The sequence below is a fragment of the Oncorhynchus mykiss genome, chromosome 26 (genome assembly GCF_057628025.1).
Source record: "Oncorhynchus mykiss isolate SJ-2025 chromosome 26, ASM5762802v1, whole genome shotgun sequence".
Lineage (NCBI taxonomy): Eukaryota > Metazoa > Chordata > Actinopteri > Salmoniformes > Salmonidae > Oncorhynchus > Oncorhynchus mykiss.
This window is the reverse complement of record NC_143047.1, coordinates 31,347,777-31,369,259: the sequence shown is the minus strand read 5'-3', so window position 1 is coordinate 31,369,259 and position 21,483 is coordinate 31,347,777. Positions and strand designations below refer to the sequence as shown.

At 41.9% G+C, this 21,483-nt stretch overlaps 2 protein-coding genes and 1 long non-coding RNA gene across 7 annotated transcripts in view; 1 reads left to right on the top strand and 2 right to left on the bottom strand.

Annotated features, from left to right (window-relative positions):
- LOC118965045 (protein FAM227B-like) overlaps window positions 1–10,237 on the bottom strand; it is a 105,230-nt gene extending 94,993 nt beyond the window's left edge. Inside the window, exons 1-9 of the mRNA XM_090222687.1 lie at window positions 9,494–10,237; window positions 7,559–7,802; window positions 7,380–7,423; window positions 7,233–7,265; window positions 7,030–7,134; window positions 5,893–5,991; window positions 5,312–5,413; window positions 4,971–5,097; window positions 3,970–4,065 (exon numbers count right to left, since the gene is read on the bottom strand). Coding sequence (XP_090078813.1) covers window positions 3,970–4,065; window positions 4,971–5,097; window positions 5,312–5,413; window positions 5,893–5,991; window positions 7,030–7,134; window positions 7,233–7,265; window positions 7,380–7,423; window positions 7,559–7,802; window positions 9,494–9,571 — 928 coding nt within the window. The 5' untranslated portion in view covers window positions 9,572–10,237. The remainder of the gene's footprint in view (window positions 1–3,969; window positions 4,066–4,970; window positions 5,098–5,311; window positions 5,414–5,892; window positions 5,992–7,029; window positions 7,135–7,232; window positions 7,266–7,379; window positions 7,424–7,558; window positions 7,803–9,493) is intronic.
- Window positions 9,673–19,105, top strand: LOC110518059 (tRNA-uridine aminocarboxypropyltransferase 1). Of its 5 annotated transcripts, none has more exons than XM_090222685.1 (5): window positions 9,673–9,781; window positions 14,420–14,724; window positions 16,157–16,294; window positions 16,503–16,824; window positions 17,009–19,105. In XM_090222685.1, exons 2-5 carry the CDS (start codon window positions 14,428–14,430, stop codon window positions 17,236–17,238), a joined length of 987 nt encoding a protein of 328 aa, XP_090078811.1. In that variant the 5' UTR covers window positions 9,673–9,781; window positions 14,420–14,427; the 3' UTR covers window positions 17,239–19,105. The 5 variants fall into 5 exon arrangements, with proteins under 5 accessions (XP_090078811.1, XP_090078810.1, XP_090078809.1 ...); XM_090222684.1 differs by having other exon boundaries at window positions 9,681–9,781; window positions 14,406–14,724; XM_090222683.1 differs by having other exon boundaries at window positions 9,687–9,781; window positions 14,406–14,724; window positions 17,006–19,105.
- A 1,473-nt stretch (window positions 19,106–20,578) lies between these two features.
- LOC149971445 (uncharacterized) lies at window positions 20,579–21,347 on the bottom strand. The gene is made up of 2 exons (XR_016492320.1): window positions 20,988–21,347; window positions 20,579–20,867 (listed from the first exon to the last, which is right to left on the bottom strand). It is a non-coding gene; the product is annotated as an uncharacterized LOC149971445 (long non-coding RNA).
- Between the last annotated feature and the right edge of the window lie 136 nt (window positions 21,348–21,483).

Genomic DNA, 21,483 nt, shown 5'->3' with positions numbered 1-21,483 from the left:
CAACAGGTCAGTAGATGTAAACTCTCAGTAAATCTGAAAAAACAGGTGTGAATAGATGTGAATCTGAAACAACAGGTCAGTAGATGTGAATCTGAAACAACAGGTCAGTAGATGTGAATCTGAAACAACAGGTCAGTAGATGTGAATCTGAAACAACAGGTCAGTAGATGTGAATCTGCAACAACAGGTCAGTAGATGTGAATCTGAAACAACAGGTCAGTAGATGTGAATCTGAAACAGCAGGTCAGTAGATGTAAACCCTCAGTAAATCTGAAACAACAGGTCAGTAGATGTAAACCCTCCGTGAATCTGAAACAACAGGTCAGTAGATGTGAATCTGAAACAACAGGTCAGTAGATGTAAACCCTCAGTAAATCTGAAACAACAGGTCAGTAGATGTAAACTCTCAGTAAATCTGAAACAACAGGTCAGTAGATGTAAACCCTCAGTAAATCTGAAACAACAGGTCAGTAGATGTGAATCTGAAACAACAGGTCAGTAGATATGAATCTGAAACAACAGGTCAGTAGATGTGAATCTGAAACAACAGGTCAGTAGATGTAAACCCTCCGTGAATCTGAAACAACAGGTCAGTAGATGTGAATCTGAAACAACAGGTCAGTAGATGTAAACCCTCAGTAAATCTGAAACAACAGGTCAGTAGATGTAAACCCTCAGTAAATCTGAAACAACAGGTCAGTAGATGTGAATCTGAAACAACAGGTCAGTAGATGTAAACCCTCAGTAAATCTGAAACAACAGGTCAGTAGATGTAAACCCTCCATGAATCTGAAACAACAGGTCAGTAGATGTGAATCTGAAACAACAGGTCAGTAGATGTGAATCTGAAACAACAGGTCAGTAGATGTAAACCCTCAGTAAATCTGAAACAACAGGTCAGTAGATGTAAACCCTCAGTAAATCTGAAACAACAGGTCAGTAGATGTAAACTCTCAGTAAATCTGAAACAACAGGTCAGTAGATGTGAATCTGAAACAACAGGTCAGTAGATGTAAACCCTCAGTAAATCTGAAACAACAGGTCAGTAGATGTAAATCTGAAACAACAGGTCAGTAGATGTAAACCCTCAGTAAATCTGAAACAACAGGTCAGTAGATGTAAACTCTCAGTAAATCTGAAACAACAGGTCAGTAGATGTGAATCTGAAACAACAGGTCAGTAGATGTGAATCTGAAACAACAGGTCAGTAGATGTGAATCTGAAACAACAGGTCAGTAGATGTGAATCTGAAACAACAGGTCAGTAGATGTGAATCTGAAACAACAGGTCAGTAGATGTAAACTCTCAGTAAATCTGAAACAACAGGTCAGTAGATGTAAACCCTCAGTAAATCTGAAACAACAGGTCAGTAGATGTAAACCCTCAGTAAATCTGAAACAACAGGTCAGTAGATGTAAACCCTCCATGAATCTGAAACAACAGGTCAGTAGATGTGAATCTGAAACAACAGGTCAGTAGATGTGAATCTGAAACAACAGGTCAGTAGATGTAAACCCTCAGTAAATCTGAAACAACAGGTCAGTAGATGTAAACCCTCAGTAAATCTGAAACAACAGGTCAGTTGATGTAAACTCTCAGTAAATCTGAAACAACAGGTCAGTAGATGTGAATCTGAAACAACAGGTCAGTAGATGTAAACCCTCAGTAAATCTGAAACAACAGGTCAGTAGATGTAAATCTGAAACAACAGGTCAGTAGATGTAAACCCTCAGTAAATCTGAAACAACAGGTCAGTAGATGTAAACTCTCAGTAAATCTGAAACAACAGGTCAGTAGATGTGAATCTGAAACAACAGGTCAGTAGATGTGAATCTGAAACAACAGGTCAGTAGATGTGAATCTGAAACAACAGGTCAGTAGATGTGAATCTGAAACAACAGGTCAGTAGATGTGAATCTGAAACAACAGGTCAGTAGATGTGAATCTGAAACAACAGGTCAGTAGATGTAAACTCTCAGTAAATCTGAAACAACAGGTCAGTAGATGTGAATCTGAAACAACAGGTCAGTAGATGTAAACCCTCAGTAAATCTGAAACAACAGGTCAGTAGATGTAAACCCTCCATGAATCTGAAACAACAGGTCAGTAGATGTGAATCTGAAACAACAGGTCAGTAGATGTGAATCTGAAACAACAGGTCAGTAGATGTAAACCCTCAGTAAATCTGAAACAACAGGTCAGTAGATGTAAACCCTCAGTAAATCTGAAACAACAGGTCAGTAGATGTAAACTCTCAGTAAATCTGAAACAACAGGTCAGTAGATGTGAATCTGAAACAACAGGTCAGTAGATGTAAACCCTCAGTAAATCTGAAACAACAGGTCAGTAGATGTAAATCTGAAACAACAGGTCAGTAGATGTAAACCCTCAGTAAATCTGAAACAACAGGTCAGTAGATGTAAACTCTCAGTAAATCTGAAACAACAGGTCAGTAGATGTGAATCTGAAACAACAGGTCAGTAGATGTGAATCTGAAACAACAGGTCAGTAGATGTGAATCTGAAACAACAGGTCAGTAGATGTGAATCTGAAACAACAGGTCAGTAGATGTGAATCTGAAACAACAGGTCAGTAGATGTGAATCTGAAACAACAGGTCAGTAGATGTAAACTCTCAGTAAATCTGAAACAACAGGTCAGTAGATGTAAACCCTCAGTAAATCTGAAACAACAGGTCAGTAGATGTAAACCCTCAGTAAATCTGAAACAACAGGTCAGTAGACGTAAACTCTCAGTAAATCTGAAACAACAGGTCAGTAGATGTAAACCCTCAGTAAATCTGAAACAACAGGTCAGTAGATGTAAACCCTCAGTAAATCTGAAACAACAGGTCAGTAGATGTAAATCTGAAACAACAGGTCAGTAGATGTAAACCCTCCGTGATTCTGAAACAACAGGTCAGTAGATGTAAATCTGAAACAACAGCTCAGTAGATATAAACCCTCCGTGAATCTGAAACAACAGGTCAGTAGATGTGAATCTGAAACAACAGGTCAGTAGATGTAAACCCTCAGTAAATCTGAAACAACAGGTCAGTAGATGTGAATCTGAAACAACAGGTCAGTAGATGTAAACCCTCAGTAAATCTGAAACAACAGGTCAGTAGATGTAAACTCTCAGTAAATCTGAAACAACAGGTCAGTAGATGTAAACTCTCAGTAAATCTGAAACAACAGGTCAGTAGATGTAAATCTGAAACAACAGGTCAGTAGATGTAAACCCTCCGTGAATCTGAAACAACAGGTCAGTAGATGTAAATCTGAAACAACAGCTCAGTAGATATAAACCCTCCGTGAATCTGAAACAACAGGTCAGTAGATGTGAATCTGAAACAACAGGTCAGTAGACGTAAACTCTCAGTAAATCTGAAACAACAGGTCAGTAGATGTAAACCCTCAGTACATCTGAAACAACAGGTCAGTAGATGTAAACACTCCGTGAATCTGAAACAACAGGTCAGTAGATGTAAACTCTCAGTAAATCTGAAACAACAGGTCAGTAGATGTAAACTCTCAGTAAATCTGAAACAACAGGTCAGTAGATGTAAACCCTCAGTAAATCTGAAACAACAGGTCAGTAGATGTAAATCTGAAACAACAGGTCAGTAGATGTGAATCTGAAACAACAGGTCAGTAGATGTAAACCCTCAGTAAATCTGAAACAACAGGTCAGTAGATGTAAACCCTCAGTAAATCTGAAACAACAGGTCAGTAGATGTAAACTCTCAGTAAATCTGAAACAACAGGTCAGTAGATGTGAATCTGAAACAACAGGTCAGTAGATGTAAACTCTCAGTAAATCTGAAACAACAGGTCAGTAGATGTAAACTCTCAGTAAATCTGAAACAACAGGTCAGTAGATGTAAACTCTCAGTAAATCTGAAACAACAGGTCAGTAGATGTAAACCCTCAGTAAATCTGAAACAACAGGTCAGTAGATCAGGTCTTACCACATGCTGACTCTCCATGGCTCTTCCCGGACGTGTCTACAGGATCCAGCCAGCCCAGGTTCCAGCTCTGCCATGACAACAGGGTGGGCTTCACACCTAACAGAGACAAATAGGAGACAGGCAAACTATTTTTAAACACTAAATGTATGTTGTTCTTATCAAAGGGGCGGCAGGGTAGCCTAGTGGTTAGAGCGTTGGACTAGTAACCGGAAGGTTGCAAGTTCAAATCCCTAAGCTGTCGTTCTGCCCCTGAACAGTCAGTTAACCCACTGTTCCTAGGCTGTCATTGAAAATAAGAATTTGTTCTTAACTGACTTGCCTGGTTAAATAAAGGTGAAAAAATAAAATTTAAATTTAAAAAAAGGACGGGCCAAAAACTGTCAGACCCAAGACATAGACTGGTGTCTCTGCTACCGAATGGCAAGCGATACCGGTGCTGGTCTGGAAACAACAACACCCTGAACAGCTTCTACCCCCAAGCCATAAGACTGCTAAATAGATAACAACACAGCTACCTGGACTGTCTGCGTTGACTCTTTTGACTCATCACATACGCTGCTGCTACTTTTTATTATCTGCAAGCCCAGGTTCCAGCTCTGCAATCTGTTGCGTAGTCACTTTACCACTACCTATATGTACATATCTACCTAAATGACATTGTACACCGACTCAGTACGGGTACCCCGGGTATATAGCCAAGTTATCATTACTCACTGTGTATTTATTCCTCGTGTTACAATTTGCTTCTAAAATATTTCTATTTTCTCTCTGCATTGTTAAGAAGGGCCCGTAAGTAAGCATTTCACTGTTAGTCTACACCTGTTGTTTACCAAGCATGTGACAAATAGATTTTGATTTGATCTTTGTTGTTCTTTATCATTTACAGTTTGTCATTTTGTTGTTTAGAAAGTCTGTAATGCATTTAGATGTTAAACTGCTCTCTAAATACAGCGTGATGTGGTTGCATGCCATGATCACCAGACCCAAACAATAACACTAACCTGACACCCAGAGGGAGATGAGGTCAGCCAGGTCTGTCTTGAAGTCATGGCCTAGACGTTCCATGGACTCAGGGAACGCTCCGTAGAACGCTGCGTAGACCGCCTGGGCCAGGCAGTCTGCATATACCTGGAACACACACACAGTCTTTACTGTAACTGGTGCACTTGTCTTGTCTTGCACAAACACTGATACTTGTCTTTTCTTCAAGTAAGTTAGAAGCAGTGATTTTGCAGACAGCAGCTGTTTTTGAAGAAGGTTCTACTTGCAATGACTGTGACAGCTGAATGCTCTGAATGTAAGTCTCTCTGGATAACAGTGTTTGTTAAATATACATAAGTACCTTAAAGAGCTTGTCCTTCAGGTCCATCTGAACGGTCATCAGCAGAGAGACAAAGGCTCCAGAGATCCGATCAAACAACTGGCTCTCCTCCTCCACATTAGGCTGGGAGGATATTGACACACAATTCCACACTGTAAGGTACTGCAGGCTACCTAACCTGACAGCATCAACAACTGTCAGAACATATTCTAAAATAAATGTACGCACAGAGCTATACATTTCATCATTTACTCAACTCTATCAGGAACTATTACGTACAATATTTAGATATTTCAATAGTTCTAATGTGCATACGTGTGTAAGACTGCCTCTGCTTAATACTGAGTATATCATAACTTAGTTGTGGAATCTGGCAGAAACCTTCAGATAAGATCATTTTCACTGCACGCATTTCCTCTAAATCACATTCATCTATAAATACTATATTACCAGTTGGATTACCAGATGGATGTACTGTACAGGCTGGAGTAAAAGACGAGCCTCCCCATCATCTGCCTCATGTTAATATATGTATCAAAGTTACATGTCTTGGTTGCATTGTCTGTTGATATAGTGCATCCCAAAGGTTGGAGTGAAGTCACCTTAAATCTGTTGAGGAAGAACCACCAGAATGTGTCTTTGAGAACAGCCACGGACAGATCACACAGAAAGAACGGCCTCCAGATCTTCAGGAAGCCTGGCTGCAGTAAAGAATCATACACACACATACGGCAGGATTAATGATGATTAGCCTAACCCCAATGAGACGGAATTGTTCTGTTATGTACACACAGCAATTAAATGGTCATTGCAAAGTGGTAATTACATAATAATTGCTCAATAATTATTCTTTAGTATTTTGATAACTCAGTGAAACAGCCACCATGACCTTACTGTTGGTAGGTAGTTCCCAATTGTGTCGGTAAATACCAGCTGACACAGCAGTGTTAAATAAAGCATTACAGATAACTAGCTAATCTCTAATCTACTTTTCAATGAATACCAATCCACCCTGCTGTTAAAGACTGACACACAGCAGCATAGCTAAAGTACATATGTGAGAGATTAATCATGTGTGCTTGGAATGCAGTCGAATCCGACCGCATGCACCGAGAGCAGGAGAGGGCCACATTCAATACACATGTGCTTGACAAGCATGCGAAGTTTGCATGCGATCCGTTTCTCTTTTTCCTAAAAGCTGTGACAGCTCAGGTATCTGTGAGACCTGACATAACATAACAAGTCTGCTCTCCATCACCCGGACCGGCCACATCTGGCTTTCAGCGCAATGGATGGATATTAGTGTTTGTGGTCATAAATAAGACCTAGCCCAGCGCTGGTTTACTCTGCCTTTCATTTGTCTCTCCGTTTCTGTATACTGAACTACTTTTGACCAGAGCCCTATGGGAAACTCTACAGGCCCTGGTTTAAAAGTAGTGCACTATATAGGGAATAGGGTACCATTTAGGATGCAGCCTGGAACTGTTAATACTACAGGACTTTAATAGGAGCCTGGCTGCTCCTTAGATTAATGTGATTGGTTGCAGAGCTGCCACAGTATTCCCCTGTGATGAGGGAGAGCAGAACTCTGGTCTGGTACTCTCACACTCTCTCACACACACACACACACACACACACACACACACACACACACACACACACACACACACACACACACACACACACACACACACACACACACACACACACACACAAGATTTGAGTTTGAAGGTACGTACATTAAAGCCTTGGGCCTCTGATACTCTGTCCAAATGCTGTAAGGCATCAGGATGTCCTGGGATGTCAGTGTCCTCGACTGCATCAAACCCTGGGTAGTCATAGTCCTGGAGAAACACAACTCATTAGTTTAACTAAGTAAACACCAGAGATATATGTCCCTCATGGTGTAAAGAGCCATAAACAGACAAGACAACAGACTCACCTTGATGTCCAAGCTCCGCGACACTGCCTCACTCTGGAATTAAACAGTCAATGTTGTTGTAAATCAGAATCATCCTATATAAATGATACAATCTAATACAAATAATTATAACTGCAACTCTGCACTTTCACTGTCTGAAATCATTACCTGCTCTTTCATGATTCGATGTGCTCTTTGCACATACATTTTATCTGAGAAAGAAACATTGAGATAATGGCAACGGTATCACCACTTCACAGCAGCCCTATGTTTCAATGACCTGGGTTAGAAATATACAATTTGGCCTGATGGTGAATTTGAGAGCTGTGGGTAGTGTAGCTACTTACATGTATTAATGTCATCAAACACGGACTCCCCATTCTTGTTTTTGCTCTGTTCTTGTGACATTATGGATGCATGTAGTTTTATCTTGGAATATAGCTCCTCTATGCTCTTGGAGAAGGACATGGTGACGTCCACTGGGAATGGCACGTTTACTTTAAAGTAGTCATATATCTGTCTGGGATGACTGTAATGTTTGAAGTGGGATGATATCTCTATATTCTCCTCAAACGCCACGGGCCAGTCAACCTACAGAAAACGTTGAGAGACCGTTTCAGTATCATGATGTAGGCCTATTTGTTATATGTGAGTATTTATGTTGATTATTATCATGTTGTTATCCATCTCAGATACCTATACTACCAGTCAAAGGTTTTAGAACACCAATACTCATTCAAGGGTTTTTCTTCATTTTTTACTATTTTCTATATTTTAGAATATTAGTGAAGACATAAAAACTATGAAATAACACATAGTAACCAAAAAAGTGTAAAACAAATCTAAATATATTTTATATTTGAGATTCTTTAAATAGCCACCTTTTGCCTTGATGCAGCGTTGCACACTCTTGGCATTCTCTCAACCAGCTTCATGAGGTAGTCACCTGGAATGCATTTCTTAAAAGTTAATTTGTGGAATTTCTTTCCTTCTTAATGCGTTTGAGCCAATCAGTTGTGTTGTGACAAAGGTAGGGGTGGTATTCAGAAGATAGCCCTGTTTTGGTAATTGACCAAGTCCATATTATGAACTGCAGAAATATGCAAAGAGAAACAACAGACCATCATAACTTTAAGACATGAAGGTCAGTCAATACGGAAAATTTCAAGAACTTTGAAAGTTTCTTCAAGTGCAGTCGCAAAAACCATCAAGCACTATGGTGAAACTGGCTCTCATGAGGACCTCCACATGAAAGGAAGAACCAGAGTTACCTCTGCTGCAGATGATAAGTTCATTAGAGATCTAAGCCTCAGAAATTGCAGCCCAAATAAATGCTTCACAAAGTTCAAGTAACAGACACATCTCAACATCAACTGTTCAGATGAGACTGTGTGATTCAGGCCTTCAGGGTCGAATTGCTGCAAAGAAACCACTACTAAAGGACACCAATAATAAGAAGAGACTTGCTTGGGCCAAGAAACATGAGCAATGGACATTAAACCAGTGGAAATGTGTCATTTGGTCTGGAGTCCAAATATGACCTCCGCATGTGTATTTCCCACCGTAAAGCATGGAGGAGGAGGTGTGATGGTGCTTTGCTGGTATTTAGAATTCAAGGCACACTTAACCAGCATGGCTACCACAGCATTCTGCAGCGATATGCCATCCCATCTGGTTTGAGCTTAGCGGGACTATCGTTTGTTTTTCAACAGGACAATGACCCAACACACCTCCAGGCTGTGTAAGGGCCATTTTTACCAAGATGACGAGTGATGGAGTGCTGCATCAGATGACCTGGCCTCCACAATCACCCAACCTCAACCCAAATGAGATGGTTTGGGGTGAGTCGGACCGCAGAGTGAAGGAAAAGCAGCCAACAAGTGCTCAGCATATGTGGGAACTCCTTCAAATAGGGTGGCTATTTGAAGAATCTCAACCATAAAATATATTTTGATTTGTTTAACACTTTTTGGGTTACTACATGATTCCATATGTGTTATTTCATAGTTATGATGTCTTAACTATTATTCTACAATGTAGAAAATAGTAAAAAATTAAGAAAAACCCTTGAATGAGTAGGTGTCTAAAACTTTTGATCGGTAGTGTATATAATTAGCAAATGAATTGTTTCAGCTTAACACATGGTAGAAAACAAAATTGCCTACACTATGTAATCTTGCCTGGACTGTGCTAGGAACTACTTGTTAACGTTAGCTAACGTCAAATTAACACATTGGCAGCAGTCTCTAATAAATAACCATTGTTTATAAGGCTTTTCTTACCAGTCCCTGATTCCGAACAAACTTTTCAAACGTGCTCAGGATTTCTTCATCGTCCTCTGGGTCTTGTTGTTTAGCCATGTTTTGTCTCTGACCCTCCAAAGATGCTCAGCCCTGAGTGTCAAAATATTACGCATGTGTTCCGTTGCTAGGTAACAGCTGTCATTAACATTAGCGCCGCTAACTTCTTCCGGTTGACACTTCCGGTGTAGAGCGAGTCCATGCTTGCTCCGCTTCAGAGTACATATACAATTGCTCTAAATCAATTGGATCAAGTCTCATTTTAAACAGGTAACGTTAATGAATTGTGAAATGGGATTTATGTCTTCCACTGTTAGATAAAAACATTCATTGTATCGCTATATGAACGTGTTTTATAGCCTCAAGCTAATTTAGCTAGCTAACATTATCTGCAACAAGATTCTAGCTAACTAAGTTCGCACAATAGTTAGTTGTACAACTCTTTGCTTACACACTGCAGTGCTGACATTACCGTTCTCCTAGCAACAGGATATTATGCCCAGCATTCCCCCTGCAAAGACATGCTAAACTTTGGTAATATATATATTTTTTAGCACTCTAGTGCAGAACAACCAAATAGTTTTATAACTAAATCAAGATAGACCACAGCCTGTCGTTTCCAATCGGAACAAATTAATCATAGTGGGCAGAGCCAAGCACGAGCTAGCCAGATTATATTAGCCCGTTCTAGCAATAATATTCTCCCACTGGGCTTCCTCTTACTGTGGAAACGCCAAGCAGAAGTTTCACATTTATACATCCGGTGAAATATTTGTCTCATTGTTCTGTGGTACAACTTTTTTTTCACAGCATTGCAACCTCCTCTGAATAAATGTATGGATAATTTAAATATTGTATTATTTATACCGCATTTATTTGTATAAATTTACACAGATACTGGTATGTTAAGCTATTGTGTAGGCTATATTTAAATAAATACACTTTTAACAAAATACAAATAATGTTATTGAAATGATTCAATAGATTCTGCAAAACTTAAATGGGTCTCTTGTGCTGGGCAACGGGTTTAATACAGAGTACTGGTGACTCCTTACTTCAACCACTCCTATCTCTGCAATGCAATACACTGTATGTGGGATACTTATTGGCTTGTAGAGAACTTTTTTTGGGGGGGGGGGCTGTTGATGGCTGGCTATATGGGTCCACTAATACAGCACTATTAAAGGCCCAGTGCACTACTTTTGTGGAACCCCCCCAAAAAGGTTAATTTTTTTTCCCCATTTTTTTTTTGCGACACAGCATCCCTACTTCCCGCTGCTATGCCTGTCTCAGCTAAACTGGGGTGGGAAATATCAGTAGGGTCTCTACTAGTTTTGGTGGGGGGCTGTGTCGCACAGCCTGCTGCTGGCTTTTCACTCCACCCAATCTGCCTAGTTAAATCAAATTTAAAAAAATCTATAATCCCCAAAGCAATACACATTGGCTTGTAGAGAGAAGTTTTTGACCAGTCTCAGCTAAAGTGTGTTGGGAAATACTCAGTAGTCATTGTCATTTGTTTGGAGTGCTCTATGTGAGCAATGAGCATGGGCCTTGTTTCTTGTTTCTGTTTCTGTCTAATGTTGAGGGAACACACGCGCCTGAGCACGCATAGAAGTAGCCTACCTGGCCTGTTGGGCACAAATGTAAGAAAATGCCCATTTAGGGATGTTCGATTTTTGATTGTCTTAAATCACCATGTCCACCACTAATAAGCTGAGCTTTAGTAATTATTTTCTTCACCTCACACAGTCAGTCAAAAGTTTTCTTTTTTTATTACTTCCATTGCAAATGATTGCCTAATATTTCCTCACAGTAGGCCTCCTAATAGTTCCTCACAGTAGGCCTCCTAATAGTTCCTCACAGTAGGCCTCCTAATAGTTCCTCACAGTAGGCCTCCTAATAGTTCCTCACAGTAGGCCTCCTAATAGTTCCTCACAGTAGGCCTCCTAATAGTTCCTCACAGTAGGCCTCCTAATAGTTCCTCACAGTAGGCCTCCTAATAGTTCCTCACAGTAGGCCTCCTAATAGTTCCTCACAGTAGGCCTCCTAATAGTTCCTCACAGTAGGCCTCCTAATAGTTCCTCACAGTAGGCCTCCTAATAGTTCCTCACAGTAGGCCTCCTAATAGTTCCTCACAGTAGGCCTCCTAATAGTTCCTCACAGTAGGCCTCCTAATAGTTCCTCACAGTAGGCCTCCTAATAGTTCCTCACAGTAGGCCTCCTAATAGTTCCTCACAGTAGGCCTCCTAATAGTTCCTCACAGTAGGCCTCCTAATAGTTCCTCACAGTAGGCCTCCTAATAGTTCCTCACAGTAGGCTGCCTAATAGTTCCTCACAGTAGGCCTCCTAATAGTTCCTCACAGTAGGCCTCCTAATAGTTCCTCACAGTAGGCCTCCTAATAGTTCCTCACAGTAGGCCTCCTAATAGTTCCTCACAGTAGGCCGCCTAATAGTTCCTCACAGTAGGCCTCCTAATAGTTCCTCACAGTAGGCCTCCTAATAGTTCCTCACAGTAGGCCTCCTAATAGTTCCTCACAGTAGGCCTCCTAATAGTTCCTCACAGTAGGCCTCCTAATAGTTCCTCACAGTAGGCCTCCTAATAGTTCCTCACAGTAGGCCTCCTAATAGTTCCTCACAGTAGGCCTCCTAATAGTTCCTCACAGTAGGCCTCCTAATAGTTCCTCACAGTAGGCCTCCTAATAGTTCCCCTCGATAATCACCAAGCCTCGGTGTGAAAGAGCAAAATATCATAATCTTATGATCTCATATATCCAGTCATAAAATAAGTTTCCCTTGCGCAAAAATCTCTGAGGAAACTCTGAGGGCCCGGAATAGACTAGTTGATCGTTGCAAGTTCACTAGAGACAGCTTTGGGTCAGATCCAGTTGATTGATTTGATACAATGTTGCGCTTCACTAGTGATAGCTCAATCCAAGGGAGGCAGACAGACAGACAGAAAGGGAGGCAGACAGACAAGTTGAGTTGAGAGATGAATGTGAAAGAATCTGAATTTATCAGTATATATTTTCTACTGTTTTTATTTGTCGTCTTTATGTATTTTAACTTAGTTGATAATGGAAGTTCTAGGCCAACGGCTGCATTGGCCATCTCTGAGCTCCAGCTGATCATTTAAGCTATTTAACCGCCAATGATCAGTGTATAAATGTGTCCATATGTCAGAGACTGGTGCTGATTAACATTAAGAATGTTTTGATTAACCACAAGACAATGATTGAGAAACAAAAATGTTATTGTTGAAATTAAACTATTCCATGAAAACGTGCATATGAAGATCATAACTGGTACAGATCTGTAGAAGAAATGATATGCTCCCCAAACTTGAAACTTGTGTGATGCCTATGAAGTCTTTCTAAAATAATTGCCTCCATGTTTCTATGGTTGGATTTTCAAGCAATGTAAGACGTGCCTCACAATGTGGTAAAACATTCGGGTTTCAAACAATGAAGTATGTTTTAAAAATGTATACTTCCTCCAGCGCACATTGTGAAGTGGTGGGTGATGCACTGATAGCCTGTCCACCATTGTGAAGTGGTGGGTGAGGCACTGATAGCCTGTCCACCATTGTGAAGTGGTGGGTGATGCACTGATAGCCTGTCTACCATTGTGAAGTGGTGGGTGATGCACTGATAGCCTGTCCACCATTGTGAAGTGGTGGGTGATGCACTGATAGCCTGTCCACCATTGTGAAGTGGTGGGTGATACACTGATAGCCTGTCTACCATTATGAAGTGGTGGGTGATGCACTGATAGCCTGTCTACCATTGTGAAGTGGTGGGTGATACACTGATAGCCTGTCCACCATTGTGAAGTGGTGGGGGATACACTGATAGCCTGTCTACCATTGTGAAGTGGTGGGTGATGCACTGATAGCCTGTCTACCATTGTGAAGTGGTGGGTGATGCACTGATAGCCTGTCTACCATTGAAGTGGTGGGTGATGCACTGATAGCCTGTCTACCATTGTGAAGTGGTGGGTGATGCACTGATAGCCTGTCTACCATTGTGAAGTGGTGGGTGATACACTGATAGCCTGTCTACCATTGTGAAGTGGTGGGTGATGCCTGTCTACCATTGTGAAGTGGTGGGTGATGCCTGTCTACCATTGTGAAGTGGTGAGTGATGCCTGTCTACCATTGTGAAGTGGTGGGTGATGCCTGTCTACCATTGTGAAGTGGTGGGTGATGTCTGTCTACCATTGTGAAGTGGTGGGTGATGCCTGTCTACCATTGTGAAGTGGTGGGTGATGAATGTCTACCATTGTGATGTGGTGGGTGATGCCTGTCAACTATTTTATCTGCATAAAAAAAGAACGGCCAAAAGCAGAGGATTACCAGCTAATGGTAGAGACCCTACTGAGTATTTCCCAGCCCACGTTAGCTGAGACAACTTTTATACCTTTCTACAAGCCAATATGTATCCCATGTACTGTCTATTACAGTATATTGCATTGGGCGTTAGAGAGGGCGGAGAACGTCGTGCTGCTGGGTATGTATTACACAGTCCCACTCCAAAACTAACCATACTAACTACTGAGTATTTCCCACCCCACTTTAGCTGAGATGGGTAGAAAAGTTCTCTATAGACCAATATTCAACATACCTGTGTCAACATTGTATTTTTTCATTATTGGTATTAATGTATTTAAAACCATATATATATATTTTAGAAATGACTCATTGCATTTTCTTGTGACCATTGATTTAAAATTCTATATCTTTTGAATGAGTTATCCATATTGCAATGTTTTGAAATGCGGGCTTTTGACTTATTTGTTGTGCCTTGCTTAGTAGCGAGCCAACTACCTAGCTAACTGGTATAACTACGTCCCAGGCTGTGCACCTGATTCTCCAGTTTGATGTTTTGTTTGTTGTCAGCCACCTCCAGTCAGTCAGTAGGATGTCCAGTTCGGACGTGCTAGCCAGTCCCAGTGGTGTGGACGTGTCCTCCTCTCCCAAATCACCACTGGCTAAAACCCAACAACCTGACAAGGACTCCAAACCAGTAACCAAACAGAACCCTGTCCCTGCCTCCCCTCCCCTCCATGGTCTGAAGCTGGCTCCACACAGGGAGCTGGAGCAGGCGCAGCAGAGGGGCAGGCTGAAGTGTTCTAGCTGTGGAGGCTCCCGGATGTTCTTCTGCTACACCTGCTGCTCTTTAGTGGGCGTCAGCCAGCAGGAAATCCCCTCTGTCAAGGTCAGGGAAAGATCTGGAGCTCTGTTCTCCTTATTGGCCTTATTAAACATAACACACACAGGCTTCTGGTGGCCAGTCTGATTGGTTTTATTAAAGCACACAGGCTTGTAGTGGCCAGTCTGATTGGTTTTATTAAAGCACACAGGCTTGTAGTGGCCAGTCTGATTGGTTTTATTAAAGCACACAGGCTTGTAGTGGCCAGTCTGATTGGTTTTATTAAAGCACACAGGCTTGTAGTTGCCAGTCTGATTGGTTTTATTAAAGTACACAGGCTTGTAGTGGCCAGTCTGATTGGTTTTATTAAAGCACACAGGCTTGTAGTGGCCAGTCTGATTGGTTTTATTAAAGCACACAGGCTTGTAGTGGCCAGTCTGATTGGTTTTATTAAAGCACACAGGCTTGTAGTGGCCAGTCTGATTGGTTTTATTAAAGCACACAGGCTTGTAGTGGCCAGTCTGATTGGTTTTATTAAAGCACACAGGCTTGTAGTGGCCAGTCTGATTGGTTTTATTAAAGCACACAGGCTTGTAGTGGCCAGTCTGATTGGTTTTATTAAAGCACACAGGCTTGTAGTGGCCAGTCTGATTGGTTTTATTAAAGCACACAGGCTTGTAGTGGCCAGTCTGATTGGTTTTATTAAAGCACACAGGCTTGTAGTGGCCAGTCTGATTGGTTTTATTAAAGCACACAGGCTTCTGGTGGCCAGTCTGATTGGTTTTATTAAAGCACACAGGCTTGTAGTGGCCAGTCTGATTGGTTTTATTAAAGCACACAGGCTTGTAGTGGCCAGTCTGATTGGTTTTATTAAAGCACACAGGCTTGTAGTGGCCAGTCTGATTGGTTTTATTAAAGCACACAGGCTTGTAGTGGCCAGTCTGATTGGTTTTATTAAAGCACACAGGCTTGTAGTGGCCAGTCTGATTGGTTTTATTAAAGCACACAGGCTTGTAGTGGCCAGTCTGATTGGTTTTATTAAAGCACACAGGCTTGTAGTGGCCAGTCTGATTGGTTTTATTAAAGCACACAGGCTTGTAGTGGCCAGTCTGATTGGTTTTATTAAAGCACACAGGCTTGTAGTGGCCAGTCTGATTGGTTTTATTAAAGCACACAGGCTTGTAGTTGCCAGTCTGATTGGTTTTATTAAAGCACTAGCCTGCAGACATGGGCTGTCAGAGATAGTGGTACTACTTACGGTGCCTCACACACTAAATTGAAGTGTACTTCGGTTCTGGTGCAGATGCAGGCTTTTGTTACAGCCCAGCATGAAAGAACACCTGATTCAACTAATTGATCAAACTTATGGTGTAGGTATAGATACAAGTTTGAGACAATTCACAGTGCCTGTGTTGACTGTTTGTATTGGTAATACCTGACCTGTAATGGATGAACATGGTTGGTCACACTGTAAACTTCCTCTAACTTGTGTTTGCAGCTCCCTATAAAGATTGACATCATCAAGCATCCCAGTGAGGTTGATGGGAAGAGCACAGCCATACACGCCAAGATCCTCGCCCCCGATGATGTCACCATCTACACCTACCCCTGCATACCTGAGTATGAAGATGACAAAGTTAGTCAGCTTTTCCTCATCTTCATATGAACAAATATTCAGAGAACAATGTGAGCCTGATTAACTAATAAACAGTTTGTTTACCACATCATATACATAAAAATGTGTCATTTTAACGTAACCTGATTAGATAATATTAATACCATTTGTATTATGTTGACTTGAAATGACTGTGACAAGTATTGGGTGTGTGTGCGTGCATGTTTAGGTAGTGCTGGTGTTCCCTGGTCCTGGATCAGTCTCAGTGGAGGAGATGACATGCAGATTACAGAACCTGGCTGTCATGAAGTCAGCTGCCTCCCCAGATGAGGAACCGTCCCCAAAGAGGCCCAGAGCCGAGGAGACGCCAGGGGCCACACAGCAGGCTGAGGGACACACATCAGGAGCCACACACACAGAAGAGAGGGGAGGGGAAGCAGGGATAGAGGGCCAGACTGAGACACCAGGGGCCTGTCCCCTCCAGAGAGTGGTGTTCATCGACAGCACATGGAACCAGACCACCAGAATCATCACAGATGAGAGACTACAGGGTAATTATGATAGACAGCATTGATGTAGCTTAAAGTGCTGTACATTACATAACTACTTTGTTATTACCTAGTTATAGCCTACAACAAGAGCCCAGAGTTTTTCCTGGTCGGGTCACAATGTGAACAGGACAAACTCCTGGCCCTGATAATGACTGATGGACTGTTCTTTTCTCTGTTCCAGCAGCGTTGCTCCGTGTGGAGCTGAAGACCAGGAAGACGTGTTTCTGGCGCCATCAGAAAGGTTCTCCAGACACCTACCTGGCAACCATAGAGGCTGTCTACTACTTCCTCAAGGACTACCAGGAGCTGTGTCTGAGACAGGAGTACACAGGACAGTACGACAACCTGATGTACTTCTACTGTTACCTACACACACTGATCAACAAGGCTAAGACAACCGCTGGGAGACGCTGAGGCTGCAGGGAGGAGAGAGAGGCCAAAACTACTGCTGAGAGACGCAGAGCCTGCAGGGAGGAGAGAGGGGCCAAAACTACCGCTGAGAGACGAAGAGACTGCAGATAGGAGAGAGAGGCCAAAACTACCGCTGAGAGACGCAGAGACTGCAGATAGGAGAGAGGGGCCAAAACTACCGCTGGGAGATACAGAGACTGCAGATAGGAGAGAGAGGCCAAAACTACCGCTGAGAGACGAAGAGACTGCAGATAGGAGAGAGAGGCCAAAACTACCGCTGAGAGACAGAGACTGCAGATAGGAGAGAGAGGCCAAAACTACCGCTGGGAGATACAGAGACTGCAGATAGGAGAGAGAGGCCAAAACTACCGCTGAGAGACGAAGAGACTGCAGATAGGAGAGAGAGGCCAAAACTACCGCTGAGAGACGCAGAGCCTGCAGGGAGGAGAGAGGGGCCAAAACTACCGCTGAGAGACGAAGAGACTGCAGATAGGAGAGAGAGGCCAAAACTACCGCTGAGAGACACAGAGACTGCAGATAGGAGAGAGAGGCCAAAACTACCGCTGGGAGATACAGAGACTGCAGATAGGAGAGAGAGGCCAAAACTACCGCTGAGAGACGAAGAGACTGCAGATAGGAGAGAGAGGCCAAAACTACCGCTGAGAGATGCAGAGACTGCAGATAGGAGAGAGAGGCCAAAACTACCGCTGGGAGACACAGAGACTGCAGATAGGAGAGAGAGGCCAAAACTACTGCTGGGAGACGCAGAGACTGGAGATAGGAGAGAGAGGCCAAAACTACCGCTGGGAGACGCAGAGACTGGAGATAGGAGAGAGAGGCCAAAACTACCGCTGGGAGACGCAGAGACTGGAGATAGGAGAGAGAGGCCAAAACTACCGCTGGGAGACGCAGAGACTGGAGATAGGAGAGAGAGGCCAAAACTACTGCTGGGAGACGCAGAGACTGGAGATAGGAGAGAGAGGCCAAAACTACCGCTGGGAGACGCAGAGACTGGAGAGAGAACCTACCTACACACACAATCACCACCAAGGCCTCCAAAAATAGCTGACAAACTGTCTTACTAACCAGTTTTCCATCCAGCCTTTTTATGCGAGTAAAGTACGTCACTCACCTGCCAGTCAGGTAGCCTTGTCATCTTAGTTTTGCTCTTCCACTTTGAGATTTTTTGGTTTTGGAATTCATCAAAAGATTTGGCGCGCTCCCCATAGAGATATATTATAAATGTAACTTTCCAAATGTCGACAAAACAAAATACACTATACAAGGCAGTGGCGACCCATCATTCAGAGCAGGTGGCTTGTCTGTCTCCCCCTTATGCCGTAGTTTGTACATCTCCATTGTCAGTAGAAAGGATATAGGATCTTTTTGTGTCTAAAATCACCACTGAGACAAGGTAGGATCTTTTTGTGTTTAAAATCACCAAATCAAATCAAATTTTATTTGTCACATACACATGGTTAGCAGATGTTAATGCGAGTGTAGCGAAATGCTTGTGCTTCTAGTTCCGACAATGCAGTAATAACCAACAAGTAATCTAGCTAACAATTCCAAAACTACTGTCTTATAGACACAAGTGTAAGGGGATAAAGAATATGTACATAAAGATATATGAATGAGGGATGGTACAGAGCGGCACCACTGAGACAAGGTAGGATCTTTTTGTCTAAAACGCGTTTGTGCACTAATATTGAAGTAAATTTAAGTTGCACAATGACATTTTGTGTGGTCCTCCCACTACGATTTAGGCTACAGATGAAATATGTTAACTTTACAGGGTGGTGAAGGTACAAGGTGATGGGCTTGATGTGCCTTTCCAATAAATATCCAGGGTCTTATTCTGGTGACATGATGATCCATGCTTTGTTAACGTTTTGACAAATGAAGAATCTGGCTCTTTGTCCATAATAATGTCATGTAGGCTATAGCTACACTGTATCTGGCTCTATGTCCATAATAATGTCATGTAGGCTATAGCTACACTGTATCTGGCTCTATGTCCATAATAATGTCATGTAGGCTAAAGCTACACTGTATCTGGCTCTATGTCCATAATAATGTCATGTAGACTATAGCTACACTGTATCTGGCTCTATGTCCATAATAATGTCATGTAGACTATAGCTACACTGTATCTGGCTCTATGTCCATAATAATGTCATGTAGGCTATAGCTACACTGTATCTGGCTCTATGTCCATAATAATGTCATGTAGGCTATAGCTACACTGTATCTGGCTCTATGTCCATAATAATGTCATGTAGGCTATAGCTACACTGTATCTGGCTCTATGTCCATAATAATGTCATGTAGGCTATAGCTACACTGTATCTGGCTCTTTGTCCATAATAATGTCATGTAGGCTATAGCTACATTGTATCCATAATAATGTCATGTAGACTATAGCTACACTGTATCTGGCTCTATGTCCATAATAATGTCATGTAGACTATAGTTACACTGTATCTGGCTCTATGTCCATAATAATGTCATGTAGGCTATAGCTACACTGTATCTGGCTCTTTGTCCATAATAATGTCATGTAGGCTATAGCTACATTGTATCCATAATAATGTCATGTAGGCTATAGTTACACTGTATCTGGCTCTATGTCCATAATAATGTCATGTAGGCTATAGCTACACTGTATCTGGCTCTATGTCCATAATAATGTCATGTAGGCTATAGTTACACTGTATCTGGCTCTTTGTCCATAATAATGTCATGTAGGCTATAGTTACACTGTATCTGGCTCTTTGTCCATAATAATGTCATGTAGGCTATAGTTACACTGTATCTGGCTCTATGTCCATAATAATGTCATGTAGGCTATAGCTACACTGTATCTGGCTCTATGTCCATAATAATGTCATGTAGGCTATAGTTACACTGTATCTGGCTCTATGTCCATAATAATGTCATGTAGGCTATAGCTACACTGTATCTGGCTCTATGTCCATAATAATGTCATGTAGGCTATAGTTACACTGTATCTGGCTCTATGTCCATAATAATGTCATGTAGGCTATAGCTACACTGTATCTGGCTCTATGTCCATAATAATGTCATGTAGGCTATAGTTACACTGTATCTGGCTCTATGTCCATAATAATGTCATGTAGGCTATAGTTACACTGTATCTGGCTCTATGTCCATAATAATGTCATGTAGGCTATAGCTACACTGTATCTGGCTCTATGTCCATAATAATGTCATGTAGGCTAAAGCTACTCTGGATCTGCAAGCTGTTGGTTGGAACACACATGCCACGGCCAGAGTGGAACCATTTGCTATATAACGCAACAAAACCATCAGTAGAGTTAAATGTGATGGAACCCCATTTATTTATAGTTACTTCTATGTGTACTACATCAGCCTTTTATCCACAACAAGTCAATTTGATAAACATCTCTGGTGGGAATATGCATATTGTTTCTATAATATTCTGATGGAAACCTAGCTACTGTCTAAAACTCAGATTTATGTGGAGGACAACGTACAGCTCTAATTTGATCCAAATTTAACAGATTGAAACTCTGGTTCCCCCATCAGATGTTCTACGGTATGGTTGTTACTGTGCAACATGTCATGTTGAATTATGAACAGTATATCACCTGGTCTGTGTTTCAGTATATCACCTGGTCTGTGTTTCAGTATATCACCTGGTCTGTGTTTCGGTATATCACCTGGTCTGTGTTTCAGTATATCACCTGGTCTGTGTTTCAGTATATCACCTGGTCTGTGTTTCGGTATATCACCTGGTCTGTGTTTCGGTATATCACCTGGTCTGTGTTTCAGTATATCACCTGGTCTGTGTTTCAGTATATCACCTGGTCTGTGTTTCGGTATATCACCTGGTCTGTGTTTCAGTATATCACCTGGTCTGTGTTTCGGTATATCACCTGGTCTGTGTTTCGGTATATCACCTGGTCTGTGTTTCGGTATATCACCTGGTCTGTGTTTCGGTATATCACCTGGTCTGTGTTTCGGTATATCACCTGGTCTGTGTTTCAGTATATCACCTGGTCTGTGTTTCCGTATATCACCTGGTCTGTGTTTCCGTATATCACCTGGTCTGTGTTTCAGTATATCACCTGGTCTGTGTTTCCGTATATCACCTGGTCTGTGTTTCCGTATATCACCTGGTCTGTGTTTCAGTATATCACCTGGTCTGTGTTTCGGTATATCACCTGGTCTGTGTTTCAGTATATCACCTGGTCTGTGTTTCGG

Excerpts from the sequence above, each read along its gene's own strand:
- LOC110518059 (XM_090222681.1), top strand. The coding sequence starts at position 13,943 with ATGTATCCCATGTACTGTCTATTACAGTATATTGCATTGGGCGTTAGA. Across the intron at positions 14,725-16,156 it reads AGGAAATCCCCTCTGTCAAG|CTCCCTATAAAGATTGACAT; the intron begins GTCAGGGAAAGA and ends TTGTGTTTGCAG. Across the intron at positions 16,825-17,005 it reads CACAGATGAGAGACTACAGG|CAGCGTTGCTCCGTGTGGAG; the intron begins GTAATTATGATA and ends TCTCTGTTCCAG.